General features: G+C 39.6%; 1 protein-coding gene across 1 annotated transcript in view; it reads right to left on the bottom strand.

The window, feature by feature from the left end:
• LOC148356997 (adhesion G protein-coupled receptor L3-like) overlaps window positions 1-12,561 on the bottom strand; it is a 282,571-nt gene that overhangs the window by 108,249 nt on the left and 161,761 nt on the right. The window contains exons 9-10 of the mRNA XM_088348691.1: window positions 3,492-3,842; window positions 59-162 (exon numbers count right to left, since the gene is read on the bottom strand). Coding sequence (XP_088204817.1) covers window positions 59-162; window positions 3,492-3,842 — 455 coding nt within the window. The remainder of the gene's footprint in view (window positions 1-58; window positions 163-3,491; window positions 3,843-12,561) is intronic.

Below are 12,561 nucleotides of genomic sequence, written 5' to 3'. Positions count from 1 at the left end.
TGATTGCCTTCGTTTCCTTAAACGCGCGGACGGGACTGGAGGTTATTGCCATGGATACCTTGTGACTGATGATGTTGACCCAGGGGGAAGTGCAGTTGCTCAAGTCAGGCCCTTGGGGGTCCCAGTAGCCCTCTGGGCCCAGGCATGAGTAGGAGGCCACGCCTGAGAGTGGAGGAATAAGAAGACACTCAGCAAAAACAAGCAGCAAGACCAGGGAGTTTTCAAGGCCGAGAACATACGGCAGAACGCACATACATTATACATATATATATATATATTATATTGGTCAATTAATTTGTATTTACAAAGTTACTTTCTGGTGTCAGTAATCTGGGAGGATAGGAGGTGGTTGGTTAACTAAATTAAGGCACACCTAGTGGCACAGCGGATCTGTGTTAGCGCATCCGCAGCACAGTTCTGAGGTTATGGGTTCAAATCCAGCTACCAACTCTCCTGTGCGGAGTTTGCTTGCTCTCCCTGTTTCCTTCCCACATTCCGGTTTCCTTCCACATTGCAAAAATGTACAGGTTAAATGGTGACTCCAAATTGTTCCTAGGTGTGAATATGTGTCCCCAAAAAGTCAGCGACCCTAGTGAGGATAAGCAGTATGGATGAATGGATGAGTCGCACCTGAGTATCCCAATTAGGCCAAAAATTTGAAAGCGTGTCGTGCAATCCGGTGAACCTTCAATACTACAAATACGGTGAATAAAATTGGGAATTCATACTTTCAATTAAATTAAACAGTATACGATAACTTTTCTGCCTTTGAGAAAACTATGGAGTGGTTTTTGAGTGCCTTCGTGTGGTTAACATTTCAACCAATGATGAAATGGGTTCTTAAAAACAACACGCAACAATAGTTTTGTTTTTGTGTCCTTTATCTAATTGTCGGAGCTCTGTCAAACATTGGAAAGTATTTTATACAATAGTTGATATATGTTTAATTGTGAATGTTAAACCTATTTAAGTCAATGTAAAATCGGCCAAAGGTCCCAATCCCAGACGTAAGCAAAGTAAAGTGAATGCTGTTCCTGAACTGTTTGGAGAATATGGACCGTTTGTTTTTCTTTTGAACGGTAACACTCTGAAGTTTTGTCCCCAACTGAATTAATCACTGCAAGTGCTACAACCATTGAGTAATCTGAATTGGAACACACATACATAAAGGTTATTATTGTCGCCAGATTTTTTTTTTTTTGCAATCCCATGCCTGCAGAAGAGTGTAGCATGGACATCTTAGATTGAAAACACCTGGGGCCTTGCCTGGTCAAATTTGATCACAATCTGAAAAACTAAACATTGTATTTTAACATTTTTTTAAAGGTAGGTCACATTATTTATTGGTCATTTACTGGTCATTTGGAGATTACCAGTTCACAGCTCAAAAACTTTTGCAACCATGTATTTGATTTCGGAAAATTTCTAGACAGCATTTGTCCTTTTTTAACTTCTCTTTATGGAATCTAGCACGGATTGAGCACATTTACGCGTAAAAAATTATGTTGGGAGTCTTTTGGGCTAACATTTGTGTTAATCATAGTTTGAATTGGTCACTAATTACAAAAGATAATCATAGCCAAAGTTTTGTGTTTTTTTTCAATAAAGGCCTTTCTAGGCTATTGCAGGCTATGGACCGTGAAAAAAAAATCTTGCAATGGGTTGAGAGTGGTGTCAATTAAAAGGTCGTAGGTTAATGGCCATACTGGAAATAATCTGACAAGTCAGTTTATTTGTGCAGGGGAATTACGTAGCGAAACGAACTGATCAGAACGAGGATTGTCAAACAATGCAGGAATGCTTTTAGGCTGACTTTTTTTTTTAATCTGTCCACATTATCGTGTGTTCTGGAGTAAAAATTTGACAAAGTTGGATTTGTTGGACTGTTGCAAATGTAACCGAACCATGTTTGTGAAGAATCGTTTTATCAGTGGAATATTAGGACACCTTTTTGGTGAGTTATACCAGCTTTATAGTTTTCGGCTATCTTCTTTCAGATTGATCGTGATGTTTCTGTAGGGAGGACATTTTGAAATGGTTATCATATCTTGAATCCCAAGATTTGAAGCTTTTCAATGATATGTGTGATGTATTAGAAAGACGGGTGACATCGTACAGACATATTCAGGAGTTTGACGGCCCATCGGGGGGCCCTAAAAATGTTAAGGTTAATCAAAAATATATGAATAATGTTTGGTTCACAATCATTCGTGACAGTGTGAGGTCACAGTTCTGTCTTTGAGAAACATATGTGTGTTTCTTTTGGTTGGCAGCACAAACGCTGAATTTCGAATGCTCTTTGTCAATATTATTGTTGTTGGACGTATTTTACTAGCTGCGTATCTGGTGAAAAAGGAGATACTTCGGAGTGAGGACAGCACATGAACAATTTATGAATGATTGACTTAATTTTAGTGGTGAAACTAGAAATCTAAATACTTATAATTGTATTATTTAAAAATATGAATTTAAATCTGTTTCTTTATGCAACCCAAGATCTTACGATGGTTTTGATTCCTTGCGCCCAATAGTCCAGTGCACCTTACATATGAAAAAATCACAAAAGACTATTTATTGGGCACCTTAAAATCCAGGGGGCCTTATGGTGCAGAAAATCACTATTTTCAGTAACACGCGCAACCGTGCCCAAGGGTCTACTGTAAACGGAAAACAAAGGTTGAAAAAAACTGTAACAGGTTGGAAAGATTGTTTACATCGACTTCAATGAACAATGCATTCAACCAAAGACGTAAAAGAAAAAGGGAACAAAGCGACTGTGGCGCGTCCTTGTTTGTTCTTGGCCTCTCAGATGCTATAACGCATCATTTTTTGATTGACATATAATTTCCTTCCGCTGTCCACCTTTGGCGGACTAACGTTTGATAGAATCATGAGATAAGAGGAAAAGGAAGTGAGGGGAGGTGTACTCTCCATGATATTTAGAGGACAGAAATCGACTATTTTTCTTGGTATGCTGCAAAAGCTTCTTGATCAAAAGTTGAGACACAAGTAGGCTGACCAGCTGAAAAAACAAAATAAATACATGAATGTATAAATAGTTAAAAATAAGCAAACTGAATATTAGTATAATACATTTTGGAAAAATGAATTGGTATGCTATTGGGACTTTTTGTTTTGAAAAGCTACACAAAATTGGATCAGTATATAATGCAAATAATTGATGAATACATGAGTAATAATTAATATGTTTTTTGTTGTTTTTTTTGGAGCAAAAAATAATACTTCTGAGCTTCTGCATCATTCTTATTTGAAATAAAAACATAATTAAAAAAGCTTTGTTCACAGAGCCAATGGAGTAAAACCATCCTTATTTATGGTTCACAGTGAATAACTGTTATACAAATGTGTTCAGAAATCTCATGGGTTCCCCCCTTCGATCTTTGACATATCCAAAATGCCACACTGGAAACCTTTTGAGAATCTGTGAACTGTATTAATAAACAAACAAAAAAGAGAAAAAAAAAGCTCACCTATGGTCCCAGGCGGACAAGGCATCTTGGCGACCAATCCCTGCCGAGTTTTAGGCCACAAGAGGTCAAACATGAGCAGAGGATTGCATGATTCCACACTGAGGTTAGGGAGACCGGAGGAAGGTGGCAGCTGCTCGTGGTCCCCCGTCCCCAGAGGCCCCACCGGCGTCTGGGCCCTCGGTTGGGCAGCGGCCCCGGTTGACGTGGCGACTGTAGCAGTGGTGGCCATTTTGGTGGTGCCTGGCCTGGCCGTTGTGTAGGCGATGGCTGCGGTGGTGGTAGTAAACCGTGTGGTTGTCCTGGAGATGCTGGTCGACGTATCCATGTAGACCATGATGGAAGACGAAGATTCTGGGAAGAAATTTAAAAGAGGGAGAGGCACTTTAGTCGATTAACGCAGTGGTCATCAAGCACTAAGCTGCAGACCGGTACTGGGCCGCACAGAAAGAAAATAAAATTGACCTATTATTTGCTCATAGCGTGTGTTTTCGTGTATACACACACACATGCTTTTAAACCCAAAAAAACTGAAAGTATGAGTGCACTTTACACAGGGGGATTCATGGTAGTATATTAACATATTTGAGCAATAATTGATCAGTCGACAAATACCGCTGACCAGATTTGCTCACTACTGGACAATTAGTATTTATTGTAATAGAGCATTATGGGAAAGAGTTCAGCCAAAACAATGTTGTACAATATAGTACTGTGTGTAAAGCTAGTGAGATGATGTGTGGAAATATAATGTATTTTCTATGTCATCTAGCTCCCTAGTGGTCTTTAATCACACAATTAATTCAAGAGTACAGACGCTCCTCTCCTTACGACCATTCGTCTGTAAGTATCTACCCTAAACGGTAGATATGGAGATTTTTTTCGGTATGTCGAAAAATATCCGGACATTGCTGTAATTTAGATTTTGTATTGTGTGCACCTTTTTTCCCAGTTTAGAACAGTGCTGTAGTACTTCTTTCTGCCGCGTGGCGCTGTGAAAGGTCATCCAGTATCCACCCCAAAGAAGAAATCCAGCTTCTACTTCTAAGTTCGTGTGTAAACAAGCCGCACTGTATCTCTGGCACGCTAAGACATTTGACATTTTTATTGTTTAATATCTCATGCATCCATTCAATATGGATGGTGTGTATGAAAAAAGGCGAGCCATTTCTTTTGAAATAAAAGTGAAATAAGAGAGCTTGATGCAGTTGAGAAAATGGTTGGATCGCTTTTTTTCGTCCCCTTTTCACCATAGAGGAAGTCGCCTTATTCTTCCAAAAGTAAGTTAAACTTAACTTTATTTATTTTTAAAGTCAAGAAAAGTCATGTTAATTTGTATAGCCCTTAATTAATCACAATGAGTCTGAAAGGGCTTCACAGACCACAGAACGCCAACGCCTAAATGTGTAGTTTTGTTTTTCAGTACTATGCTTCATCATTCAGCCTTATTTGTAACGTTATAGAGCATGTTATTTTATTAATTGTTTATTTTTCTGTTTCAAATATATACAGGTTATATATACAATCCTTAAACATACTTATATAAACCATAAACATACATTCCATACAAAATATAGCACTGAAGCGACTTACGAACAAATTCAACTTACGAACGATCATCCGGTTCATAAGTAGGGCAGCGTCTGTATTGTTCTAATTGTTATTGTTATTATTACTGATGTAAGTAGTGATACCGGTCGCAAAAAAATTGTCAGAAAATGTTGCGAACAACGACAGGAATTAAATACCTTGTTACTAAAACAATATTTATTTAAAAAACATAAGACAATATTCATCACAAATTTAAACCTTGCTGCCTGTGAACTGAATGCATGATTGCAAAGTAAATGGTTTATTTATTTTTTTATTTGTTTATTTGATTATTTGATTGATTTTTTACGGTTGGGGCCGCTATGTAATATTAACAGTCGACTCCTGCTGGAAGCAGGGATTGACAGAGCCAATTTATTTTGTGGAGGGCTCTTTTTTCTTTTTTTCTTCTTCTTTTTTTCTTTTTTTTGCCAAAACCATACAGCACTGTTGCGGCTGTACTGTGAGGCTGCAATCCATTAGCCCCAGTTGATTATTGCTTAGAGCGGGGGCTGCAAAGCTCATCTTTGTCAGGCGTGGTGACTCTTTTCTGCTGTTTTGTCAACCCGAGAGTGAACTGCACTCGTGCGGCTGCATAACACTATTCCTAATATTATACTGGTGCGAGCAGGTCATTTTTGTCATGAGGGTTTCTCTTCTGAGCTACCAAAAATGAAATGCATAGTTTTATCTATGATCCATTATCCCTGTTTGACTAATGCTGAGGGAGGGGGCCAGTGGCAGAGCACACATTTGTTGGGAATTCTGGACATCTTTTTTTGCTGTTACTGTATTTCCACCTGAATAAACTGCACCTGTGTGGCCAAAATCCATCATCCCCGGTCAACTATTGCTGAAGGAAGGCATTTTTTGCTGTTAGTGCAATTCTTCCTAAATGGAACTGTACTCATGTGGTTGCAATCCATCATCCCCAATCCCGTATTGATGAGAGCAGGTACTGGCAGAAAACATTTTTATCCGGAGGTGTGCCGTTCTTGATTGCCTAAAATGCATGGCTGTGAACTATTATCCCTTGTCGAGTATTGCAGAAAGAAGGACGCCGGAGCTAAAACGTAGTTCCTGGAGCCCACTTCAGCTTTGTTGGCCTCAATTACTTATCCCAGTCAAATATTGCTGAGAACAGGGGCCGTAAGAGCAAATTTGTGTAATACATAAGGTTTTGTTTTTAATGTATTTCCGCTTAAAAAGGACTGGATCCATGCAGCAAGATCTGATATCCCCGGTCGATTATTGCTGTGAGCGGTGGCCGGCGTGGTACATGTTAAAAATGTGGGTGCCACATTGCATATTTTTGCATTTTGCGTGGGGGTTTTGTCCACATTACCCACAATAAACCACGGCTCACAGCATTGCATTTATGATGACAATAATTCCTAACTATTTTGTGCTTCAGTTATCACTGTCTCACTGCTTTGTGGATTTTGAATTAAATAGTCATTGATTTGAATGTATCGTGCTAATAGGTTGTTCTTTGGATTAACCAAGAGCCAAAAAAGTTTTCTGCTATGAAAAGAAAATTGTTACAAGCATCAAACTTGCACATTGACAAACTGAGAAACATCTTTTTTACAAAAAATGCATGTCAATATGACTTGGTGAGTGTAATTCTGCGGCATTGACACACACAAACATGAGGCTAAGTAGAAAAAGGTCGTGCGAACTTCCCTGCGGTGTGCTTTCCCACTTTTCCTTTCTTTTCTGGACACATGCTTGGCCAATAATACCTATAGACGCGAGGATCATATACTGGACTGTCTCAGAAAATTAGAATATTGTGATAAAGTTCTTTATTTTCTGTAATGCAATTAAAAAAACAAAAATGTCATACATTCTGGATTCATTACACATCAACTGAACTATTTCAAGCCTTTTATTATTTTAATATTGCTGAATTTGGCTTACAGCTTAAGAAAACTCAAAAATCCTATCTCAAAATATTAGAATATCATGAAAAAGTATACAAGTAGGCTATTCAACTAATCACCTGAATCATCTAATTAACTCGAAACACCTTGCGAGGGTTTCCTGAGCCTTAAAAACACTCAGCTTGGTTCAGTAAACTAAATCACAAGTATGGGGAAGACTGCTGATCAGACTGCTGTCCAGAGGACCATCATTGATACCCTCCATCAGGAGGGTAAGACACAAAAAGAAATTTCTCAAAGTGCAGGCTGTTCACAGAGTGCAGTTTCAAAGCATATCCACAAAAAGTCTGTTGGAAGGGAAAAATGTGGCCGGAAACGCTGCACAACCAAGAGAGATGACCGCAGCCTTAACAAAATTGTGAAGAAGAGCCGCTTCCAGAATTTGGGGGAGCCTCAAAGACAGTGGGCTGAAGCTGGAGTTCAGGTATCAAAAGCCACAGTTCACAGACGTGTCCGGGATATGTGCTACAATAGCCGTATTCCCATGGTCAAGCCACTTCTGAACTCAAGACAACGGAAGAAGCGTCTGACTTGGGCTACGGAGAAGAAGCACTGGACAGTTGCAGAGTGGTCCAAAGTCCTCTTTTCAGACGAAAAGGGGCGGCAGTAGCTCAGGAGGTAGAGCGATCGTCTTAGGATTTAGGGATCCCAGTTCGAATCCCGGCTTGTCCGTGTTACATGTCGAAGTGTCCTTGGGTAAGACATTGAACCCCCAATTACCCCCAATAAGCAGGTTAGCGCCTTACATGGCTGCACAGATCACGGCCGCTATTGGGAAATGTGAAGCACATTGTAAAGCGCTTTGGGAAGTCATTGACTTGAAAAGCGCTATAGAAATGCAGATCATTTCATTTCAAAGCAAGTTTTGCATTTCATTTGGTAGTCAAGGCTCCAGAGTCTGGAGAAAGGCTGGAGAGGAGAAAAATCCAAGTTGCTTGAAATCCAGTGTGAAGTTCCCACAGTCAGCAATGGTTTGGGGAGCCATGTCAGCTGCTGGTGTTGGTCCACTGTGTTTCATCAAGTCCAGAGTAAATGCAACTGTGTACCAAGAGATATTAGAGCACTACATGCTTCCATCTGCTGAAAAGCTCTATGGAGATGAGGATTTCATTTTCCAGCATGATCTGGCACCTGCCCACAGTGCCAAAACCACCAGTAACTGGTGCACTGACCATGGCATCACTGTCCTTGTTTGGCCTGCTAATTCCCCTGACCTGAACCCCATCGAGAATTTGTGGAGTATAGTTAAGAAGAAGATGAAAGACACCAGACCTACAAATGCAAATGAGCTGAAGGCCGCTATCGAAGCATCCTGGGCATCAATAACACCTCAGCAATGCCACAGGCTGATTGCCTCCATGCCACGCCGGATTGATGCAGTATTCCGTGCAAAAGGATTCCCAACCAAGTACTGACTGCATCGATGGACATTTTCAAATGTTTGATTTAGTTTTGCTGTTATAAAATTATTTTTTTACTTGGTCTGAGGAAGTATTCTAATATTTTGAGATGGGATTTTTGAGTTTTTTTCACCTGTAAGCCAAAATCAGCAATATTCAAATAATAAAAGGCTTGAAATAGTTTAGTTGATGTGTAATGAATCCAGAATGTATGACATTTTTGTTTTTTTTAATTGCATTACAGAAAATAAAGAACTTTATCACAATATTCTAATTTTCAGAGACAGTCCAGTATATTTGGGTCTGAGTCTAAATTATGACTTTTTTGGCATTTTTCATGCCACCAAACCTCTTACGAAGCGGCAGAGAGGGCGTAGGGATCACAAACAAAAGTGGGGCTGTCACATTACCCCGATTTTAGCTAAACTGCATTGGCTCCCTGTTAGCTTAAGATTTTGGTAGTATACAAAATCATGCATGGACTTCCAGATATGATTTCCCCCTATTTTGCAGTCCGGAGCATTCGCTCTGAAAATGCTAGTCAACTAGTGATCCCAAGAGCCAAGAAGATATCCGCAGGTTCGAAAGTGTTCTCCTCTCAGGCCCCAGTGCTGTGGAATGCTCTGCCTACTGACATTCGATCTGCAACCTCTGTGAAACTGTTTAAATCTAGACTTAGAACACACTTTTATTCTATAGCTTATAAATGACCTATATTTCAACATCCGTTGCAGCCTGGTCTTCCTAAGCAGCAAAACAACACTCATGGGCTTCCCCAGGGCAGCCTGTTTCTCACCAAAGCCAGAGGTATTACAAATGAAACAGATCACCTGTGAGTAAAACTAGTGTGGGGATGAGTGAAAATCTCATATATTTTCCTATGTGAACGTGCGGGAAAAAACGCTACATTCAGGATGGTTACATATGTAATCATCGTGGAAACCTGGCTCACTCTGAGGGTACCTGATGCCAGCTTGCAGCTAGTCAGCCACACTCCAATCATGTTCTTAAAAGCCCTCCAAATTTGTTCTACATTTGTATAATCAAAATAAAGAACATTCATTGAACTGCAAATCGGTGTTGGGTTTTTATTTGTAAATATATAGTTGTGATTTTCTTATAGTCCTATATTCTGTCGGTAAGAATGTCATCTCAAGGCTTGTTTGACCCTCAGGGGCTTTCATGATTGTGCGACGCTACTTCGCAGATTTGCACATTTCACTAGGGGTTCTGGTCCCCATTAACCGATGCATGACTGTTTTTTCGCAAGCAGGACATGACTCCCCTTGCCACATCCAATATGGTGGCATGAATGGATCCGTGATGTGTGAACCCGATTTGTCTTCTGTTAGCAGACGCCTGCTGGCATAGCGAACACGCCTCCAGCTGTGTTGTCGGAACACATCTTTGGATACTGCCATTTTGTGCACCTCCAGACATGACACAAAGAGGGACCTTGGTTTTCTGGTTGTGATGGCCACTCCAGGGGGCGCTGCTAATGAGCATGTTTCCCAGAGTCGATCTGCTGTCCTGGTAAGTGCCGACAAATGTCTAGGTGCACCGAAATATGGCCCGAGGAAAAGCTTATAGTGGAGCTATTGCCGTCTGTCGCAAACAATATAAATATTTGATTGATCAGTGGTATTTCTAGAATAAGAATCACAAGTCATTATCGTCTTTGATAACAACGTAGAAATCGTTGTTTAAAATGAGATTAGGCGTAGCACTCCAGGATAGGCATGTCATTAAAGAAAGAACAATCAGATAAATAGGCAAATATCTACAACAGACTTGCCTAAATTGTAAGTGCACAAGGAAAAGAGTGCAGTAAGATTCGCACATTTCCAAAATAAGAGTTATGAAATGGATAACACTCTTTTTTCTATGGTTTTGTTTCACAGTCTTGTGTGCTTTTTTAGGGTGGTGATGGCCTAAGGAAGAAATTGTCACTGTGACTGTCAATTAATCAATTAATGAACCCAAAACATTGTTTCTAACTCTTTATTGTAATATAAAAAAAATACATATTGCAAATAAAACACAAATTAGTAACAGGTGAGGCTGATAATTTAACGGAAAATTGCTAAAAATGGTGATTGCTACTAAACTAATACAGTGGAACCTCGGTTTTCGAACGCCTCTCAGTTCGGACAAATCGGAGTTCGACCGAAAATTTCGAGAAATTCTTGCTTCGCTGTTCGGTCAAAAATCGGAGTGCGAACGCCGGTAATGCGTGAGTGCGTACGCTAGGGTGCGATGCTGTGCGGCGTAGGGGTGTTTTAGCCCCTAATTATGCCTCCGAAAAAGGTCGGTGCAAGCAGGACAGGTGAAAAAAGAAAAGTTGTTCGTACAACTATTGTATTTATCGATACATTTGATTCATGAATTACTACGTTGTGCACCCAAGAAAAATACAAATTTGCCAGCAATTTGAATATATTATAATGCGGATCATTTTACAGGTCTGAAATATGCTAAATAAAATTGCAAATACATAATTGTGATAAAAGCTTCGACATTCACTAATCAGCACATATACAGGATTGCTCACTTGTCTCTTGGAAATAATTCATTCAGATTGTTCCAAAAATGGCCCCTCCATCAACAAGCTACTTCACATACAAGAAATTTTCGAGATCAGAGAGGTCTCTCGAGAAACAATCCCGCCTGTTAAAAGAGATACAATCCAAGTTATGAGACTTTCCAGACACTACCACTAGAGGGAAGACAGCTTGAGAACTTTTTCTAGATTGTTGACTTAGTTACGATAAATTTGAGATACGACATGTCTTTCGAGCGGAACTCATGTCTGACATCCCAAAGAAAATACAAGTTACAAGAATTTCCAGACACAACCACTTAAGTGTTGAGTGCTTGAGATGGCGTACGTCCAGGATCAGCTCGTTCCCGTGTAACAGATATGATTCTGCACACCTGCACCGCATATACACATATCATATAACTCATCTGTATTTCTATGTTCAAATACTATTAAACCCTTGGATGCACACTTGGGGTCGAAAATGACCCAATGCGTCGTTATTTCTTGAATAAAATATAAAGATAAAAGTTGAAATATTGTCATATCCCTGGTGTTACTCTTTAGACATTATTATGACGTGATACAATTCACATTTTTATTATGTATGCACCCATTTTAGGAAATAACTGTTTATTTTTTAATCACTACCCTATTGCTTCATAAATTGGGTCAAGGATAACCCCAGGCATTTTCTGTGGAATCTTCGATGAACCTTTATTACTTACCAACAGTAACTTTCATCTATACATGTACTCTACCACATTCGTATCAGATTTAATCAGTTTTACCACCCAGGAGCTCATTCTTACACGGGAACATGCATGTATTATCTTTATTTAATAATAATAATAATAATGATTTCCTTTGTATTGTCATTCTTTGTAACAACGTACACAGAACGAAATGTCGATACACCTGACCCGTTGTAGCGAGTCGATGCAGCCGCAGCCAACAGAGGGCGCCGCCATTATACCAATTAGGTATGTCTCGGCCGAGGCGTGAACTTCATTATCTTAGGAATTATTTTTCATGGAGAGTATATTGTGTTATCAAAATAGCCTACTTTCTTGTTAGCTAACAGTATGGTTAGCTATAACACACACACACACACACACACACACAAACAAAGTCAACAAAGTCCTACTTAGCGAGCTCCAAGGTTGGCTCATGATATATAAGGTAGTTTAGGAAGGTAAATATGTATATGTCAAAGAACAAAATAGTATTTTATTGTCTGGGAAACCTTTACAAAGTTTCAAATGTCCTTGTGACAAATGCTGTGTTTTAGCGTCAATAATATTTGTTTTAAAGCTATTTAGGGTGAACTCCGATGATTTTGGGAGGCAGCGACAGATTCATTAGTTTTAAGGTATTTGTTATGGGGAAAATCTGTTTGAGTGAAGAGAAATTTAAGGTTAGAGCTTGCTCCGTAAACCAATTCATCTCAAAAGTAAAAGGGCCACTAATTTATATTTTCCAATCGGATAATTGCCTGCATGTAAACATACCCATGGTAGTGGAATACCCTGGACCTACACAGCATCACACACCCAGACCCAGAGAAAAACCAAGCCCGCAACGAACCTCCATCATCT

This window comes from Urocampus carinirostris, chromosome 11 (genome assembly GCF_059441175.1).
Source record: "Urocampus carinirostris isolate Australia breed hairy pipefish chromosome 11, RoL_Ucar_1.0, whole genome shotgun sequence".
Classification (NCBI taxonomy): domain Eukaryota; kingdom Metazoa; phylum Chordata; class Actinopteri; order Syngnathiformes; family Syngnathidae; genus Urocampus; species Urocampus carinirostris.
The sequence above is the reverse complement of the archived record's forward strand: the minus strand, read 5'-3'. Positions and strand labels throughout refer to the sequence as shown.